Here is a 6,591-nt window from a genome sequence, read left to right on the forward strand (position 1 = left end):
TCGCACCGTGACGTCACTTCTGAGGCCGGGGCGGCCATCTTGAGTGCGGGCACCGCGCCGTCCGAGAGGGGCGCGCGGAGCGCCCCCCCAGCGCGCCCCGCCCTTCTCCCGCCCCTACGCAAAATGGCGGCGCCCGCTTCAGCGGCTGGAGGCGGAGGCGGGCGGTGCCGGCGCCTGCGCGCTGGGCGGGGCGGGCCCGTGCGCCGGGCCTGCGGTGCCGGGGATGGCGGACGGCGGCGCGGGAGCGGCGCCCGCACCCCCGGGGCCCCCCGCGGGGCTCTCGGCGTCCCAGCGCCGCGCAGAGCTGCGCCGCAGGAAGCTGCTCATGAACTCGGAGGAGCGGATCAACCGCATCATGGGCTTCCACCGGCCCGCGGCGGGCAAGGGTGAGCCCCGTGGCGGGTGCGGCGCGGCTGTGTGAGGGCTCCGGGGCTGCGGTGACGCCTCGGCCTCTCCGGCCGTGACCGCTGCCCGCGGTCCCCTGGTGAGCAGGAGCGGCCGGTTGCCCGCAGGGACAGGGCCGGCTGGCTCCCCGGTCCCTCAGTGCCGCTTTCCTTCGTAGGGATGCTTCGAGCAGCACGACCTGCCCTGCTCCGCCAGGGACCCGCCCATAAAATCCCTGTGCCGTCAGAAAGGCCGGGACTTGGGCCCGGCACGCTCCCTAGATAGCGAGCATACAAGCTGTCATTTCACTCCAAGTAGTTTTTTTTAGTTGAAGAAACGATGAGCCTCCCCTATGATTTTAGTCAGTAGCTGTTGGCTTTCATAGCTGGCTTTTTATAGCAAAGTTATCTCACATTTGGATAGTGACATAGATGTTTGTGGTTGTTATGCAGAATTTTCTTGCAGAGCCATATCCTGGGTAGCTCACTTACATCTCTGTACATTCTTCAAATGGGCTGTCTTATCAGGAAAGAGTTCTCAGATTTCGGTTTATAAGGATGCCCATGAGCTGTGAATCAGTCTGACTTAACACTGAAAAGAATTCCTGAAGTGTTAGTTCTTGCTCTGTGGTAGGTCCAGACTCGTTCTTGATTTGCCTTTTGTTCTCTACCTTCCCCTCCATCTCTGTAAGATGGGTGTTCAGGCTTGATACAGAGCAGGTTAGCACTGCTCTGCCTCTGACAGCAGAACAGCAAGCTAGAGTGCACTTCTGTTGTCTGCTTATTTGTCAGGTATTAGTGCTCTTCTGGTTGATTCACTTTCTGCAAATATTTGTATTTTTTTTTTAATGTCAGTCCATGTATTTGGATCTTTCTGTTTGTGTGTGCAGTGCTCTTGCTTAAGGAAGTTCAGTGTTTTAATATCTCCATTGCTTCAACTTCTGACCTGCATTGCACAGCTTTATGTCTTATGTCTGCTCCATGAAGAGCAGACTCTTTAATCATAAATCTGTCTTTTCTCTTGGGAAGCAGAGACCCTGACCCAGTATAGCTGAAGTGTTGTTCCATGTACACGGTGTGCATAACTCTGTTTTTATTTTTCTTCCTTAGATGATGAAAGTCACACAGAATTAAAGCTTCAGCACGAGCAAGATAAATCAAACTCCCTTTCCATTCCTTCGGTTTCCAAGCGGATCGTGCTTGGTGATTCTATGTGTAACGTGACAGGCTCGACCGACCATGCAGGCAGCGTGGCAGAGCTCCGAGGGGACAAGGACTTGTTTGGTAAAGCCCCAGAGCTGGTCACCGAGGGGACAGGCGAGCTCCGTCAGCGTCACAGGGGAGAGCTGCCCTCTGAGGCTGCACCACGGCCACCGAGACACGGCTTGGAGCAGTACCTGTCCAGGTTTGATGAAGCTCTGAAGCTGAGGAACCAGCTGATGAGCGAGAAGCCAAGCCAAGAGAACGGGAATGCAGCGGAGGAGTTTGACTCCTTCCGCATTTTCAGATTGCTGGGCTGTGCTCTGCTCGCCATCGCGGTCAGGGCTTTTGTGTGCAAGTACCTGGTGAGTTCAGGGACACATCCCGCTGGGGTTTGCTGCTCGCTGCAAATTACTGGGAAATATCTGGGGCTGAAGTCTATTGGCAGTGACCTAGTTGGGAACTTCAGGCACTCTTTACATTTCCAAAAATTGTATAAAACCTAAAAAAATTGCTGAATTCTATGAGATTAATCTGCTACAACCACAGCCACTGTGTAACCACTGAGAGCAGCACATTTGGTCTGTTGTGGTTCAGGAGCACTAGAATAATTGTTGCAGCTTAAATCCCCTGCAAGTTTATTCCTATCTTGGTGAGCATATGAGTCAGCTGCTCCTCTAGTTCAGGGTCTACAAAAGAATAATAGACTAAGAATAGAGTTCTTCTCTGTGGAAGTGTCCAAGGCCAGGTTAGATGAAGCTTGAAGCAACCTGGTCTCATGGAAAGTATCCCTACCCATGGGCTTGGAATGAGATGGCTTTTCAGGCCACTTTTAACCCACATAATTCTGTGATTCTAAGAATAATAGTTGTACTAAGATAAGTAGATCCTACTCATTTATCAGCCTGGGAAAAGTAGTTCCTCAGTATTCCCAGTGCCAGCCAGAACAGCACAGAGGTGTGACGCAGGTACAGCCATCCAGCTCCTGGATCCCTGGGCTCAGTTTTACACGCTGCTGTTCTCTTCTGCCATTTCAGTTCTTTAGGCTCAAAGAATATATTTTTGGCATGTAACTTGTCTACTTAGATTTGTAGTGTTCAAGAACAACTTTGCTCTGTTCCACAAATTAATTTTTACCTACTAATTTTATTTTCTGCTTTGGAAGCATTAAATCTTTGTGTTTCTTAGCTATTCTGACCAAGTTAATTTTTATATATTCTTTTCTGTTCCTTCAGTCGATATTTGCACCATTTCTTACTCTACAACTTGCTTACATGGGACTGTCCAAGTACTTCCCAAAGGTAATTTTTTTTCCAGAATTAGATTAATTTGAAGTATTTTCAGTTTAAATTTGTGTTTAGATTGTATTGTTTTAGGACCAATGCATGTGAAGTATTCTTCCCTTGTTTTAAACTGTATAGTTGAATAACCAGTGCTGATAGTTTATACTAGTTTTTAATCTTTCCATATTTAATCCAGGATCTTTTTAAAAGTTGCAGTGAAAACTAGCAGCTTGTGTAGCTGTAGCCTAATTAAAAGTGTTTGACCAGGAAGTCCAGGTAGTTCTTTCATGTCTTCAGGAAACTTGCTTTTCTTCTAGACCATGCTCTTCCCTGGTTATTATTTGCTTTGCTTAAACAGCTGTTCTGCATATAATATCTGGATGAAATCTGGGAGAGTGTTTGCTAAAAAATGAGGCAGAATGGTGAGTTTTTTCCACTGCTGGTATTGGTTTGAACAACAGCTTGAAATGAGACATTTATCTGTGTGTGAAACTTGCTGCTTATTAGCAAGATTTGCTATACCACTTGCTTTATATATTTACAACAGGTAATTGTTCCTTAAGCATTTGTTAGGTTGATGATTTTGTCAGGTCTGTGGTGCAGAGTGGGATTGAATGATGTTCATTCCATAGATAAAAGGGAAAATTTGCATTTTAAAAGGAATAATAGATTACTTGTAGAAAATCAGAATAAATCAGCAGTTGTTTTGTAGTTAAGTATATCATAATAGTCATTCTAAGCTGATGTGTCACAACACTAAACAGTAAGATTAGTCTTAGATTTGCACCAGCTCATCTGCTACATCATCTTGATCTTGTTTCTAGTGTACTTAAAATCTGCTCTTCAGTTTCAGAATTCAAGAGGTGGCTCCTTTCCACAATTTGCTTTTACTGCAGTTAGACTGTGGGTGGATGAGGTCAATCCCTTTGTTAACCTTCATTTTTCTCCCATGAAACACAGAAATATTCTTGAAAGCCTAATTTAGATTGGATTAAATTAAAATATCCAGCAAGTATCATCAAATTATTAGAATTTTCAGCCACTATCACCTTTTCCTGCATGTCACACTTGCATCCTTGGGATTCCTCATCTTAAGGATGGAACAGCTTTCAAAAGGTTTTGGAGCATTTCTGAGTCCAGAGGATAAAACTGCCAAAGTAATTTGTTCTAAAACAGAAACAGTTGGTTTTCAACTCTAAATAAATTTTCTGTTATAAAACTTAACAGTATTTATGGGGTTTTGAGCAACCTGGTCTAGTGGAAGGTGTCTCTGCCCATAACAGGGGGTTGGAATGAGATGAGCGTTAAGGTCCTTTCCAACTCAAACCGTTCTGGGATTCTGTTTTTTTGCTGAATAGTGTGATGGATTAATGCAGTTCTGACAGTGGAGATGCCAGGCTTGGCTGCTTACACCTAGATTTCCCTTGTCTGGGAATGTTCCCACTCATGCAGGAGTAGCTGCCCAGCCTCACATCTCAGCCTGCTGGGAGTAGTAGTGTGAAGGAAGCAGAATATCCAGGATGGATTTTATCTGCTGCTAACCAGCCTGTCTCTGGTAGATCCATCACAGCAGGAATCTGTGTCTAGGATAAGTGCTGTGACTCCTGGAGCGTGTCTGGACAGAATCAATCCACACCTGCTACTGTGTGAAATTGGCACAACATTGGTGACATGTAAAGCAAAATTGGATTAGGAGAGCTAATGTGATACTGGTTTTTCTTTCCCTTCTAGTGTGAGAAGAAGGTGAAAACAACAGTACTGACTGCTGCTCTTCTCCTCTCTGGAATCCCTGCGGAAGTGATCAGTCGCTCCATGGACACCTACAGCAAAATGGGAGATGTTTTCACAGACCTTTGTGTCTATTTCTTTACTTTTATCTTTTGCCATGAACTTACTTTGGTTTTTGGCTCTGAAGTACCATGACGGTTGTAGAATTCCACACAGTAGCTACACTAAAGCTTTCTGTTCCTTTTAACATTTGACTGTGCAGGCAGGTCTAAACCTTCATTAAAATTCTTACCTGTTGGAATGCTTGAAAGGGGCCTTAAATCCAATAATTTTGGGAAGGGGAGAGCAGGGTCCCAGACTGCCAGTTGTGTTGGTTCGGTTTATTTAAATACTGTGTTTACATATTGCAAATGTGAAGGTTAGGATGCAAGTGACAGTGGATGATTTGTTTTAGTTAGATGATGCCCTTCTCAGCCTCCTTCATAAACATTTACAAAGCTGCCTTTGTTCTTTTCAGTGAGAACGAGAATTCCCTCCAGCAGAACCATATATATGTGTATATCCTGTATGACTATAGCTAACAAGACCTGCTCATTTTGTGGTGTTCCCATTTTTTAAAGAAAGCTCTAAAGAAAAGAAATCCCTGTATTCTTTTCAAATGTTCAAGTTCAGAATGTTAAACCAAGTAGCTGCTTCTGGAGAATGTTGGTGAAACTTGCCACTTTGTTGTCCTTATCCTTGCCTTGCCATACATTACTTGTTGTGATTGTGATTAATTTAATTTGATGATTGTTGTGGAAAAGAGCTAGGCAAAACCAACAGCAACAAGGTCTTGGTGCTTATAAAGGTCATTATTCAAAAGGTAAGAAGAAAGAGAACTAATAATATCTGTTTATGAGTTTCCAGCAACCTAATCCTAGTGCAGCTCACACCTGTGCTTTCTGATACTTTTTTTTATGTTAACAGTTATCTCATGAGAATTTTACATACTGGCACCCAACTCCAACCTACAGTATTGAGTCTTTGCTCTAGTGTTTGTAAAACTTACAAGGGAAACAGTTTTGTTTTTAATCTCTTAGGAATCTTGCACAGTGAGAGAAGTGTCATTCCAAATAGTCAACGTAAACACTGATAATCTCTGAAAATCTCTGTTGAAGCTAAATTTGGTGGTGTTTTCAGCTTGTAGTTTTCTGTTTAAAATCTGGACTTTCAGGTAGTATAGGCTGTTGCCTATTTTTAGCATGGTAAACCACATATTTAACTTGGTATTTGCCTGCAGAGGTTTTTTTAGGGAGCAGATGTATTTAATTGTACCTCTCTAAATGTCCCAGCTTTTAGCTGATTATTCTCTGTTAAAGCTTCCTCCTGTAATTTTAGTGATGCTTTTCTGACTTTTAAATTAGATACATGTTTGTGGCCTGAATACAAGACCCTTATGTTTTGATTTGACCACTTTCATGGGGGTTTTTTAACTGGTTCTGTTACAGTGAGTATTATATTACAGATGTATAGGGCTGGGTTGCAGAAAATTCCGACTTAGGTCTATTAGCACAGATATTGATTCAGCAGCTTTAACTTTATTTATATTAGATAGTAATTTCAGAAAATTGAAATTACAGTAATTTAAGATAAAGTTGAGATATGTAAATAATGAGTTTGCTCCAAAATTACTGGTTCTGATTCTCTATTTATATGCCCAAATGCACTACAAATAAATTGGAAAAATCCCTACACCAGTACCTGTAAAAAGCTATGAATTTTTAATCCTGACCATAAACTTAAATCAGGTAAATACCCTTGCAGGGGCAGAGCACCAGGAGGGGCTTGTGCTTTAATTAAGAAATCTCGATGAAGAAATGGCGATCAAGAAACGACCTTTGACCAAGAAACCAATCTCTTTTATTCCGTTTTTAACTTACCTCTGTTGGTGTACGTAATTCTATTTAATGTTTATTGCCAGACCGATTGTTTTCTATTAAAAGCCCGTTTGTTACCCG

General features: G+C 43.3%; 1 protein-coding gene across 1 annotated transcript; it reads left to right on the plus strand.

Moving 5' to 3' along the window:
• Positions 1–207: 207 nt before the first annotated feature.
• CAMLG (calcium modulating ligand) lies at positions 208–6,587 on the plus strand. The gene is made up of 4 exons (XM_053990987.1): positions 208–386; positions 1,494–1,948; positions 2,819–2,884; positions 4,598–6,587. The coding sequence occupies exons 1-4, from the start codon at positions 224–226 to the stop codon at positions 4,787–4,789; spliced, it is 876 nt and encodes a 291-aa protein (XP_053846962.1). The 5' UTR covers positions 208–223; the 3' UTR covers positions 4,790–6,587.
• Positions 6,588–6,591: the final 4 nt, after the last annotated feature.

Source organism: Vidua macroura, chromosome 15 (assembly GCF_024509145.1).
Source record: "Vidua macroura isolate BioBank_ID:100142 chromosome 15, ASM2450914v1, whole genome shotgun sequence".
NCBI classification, from domain to species: domain Eukaryota; kingdom Metazoa; phylum Chordata; class Aves; order Passeriformes; family Viduidae; genus Vidua; species Vidua macroura.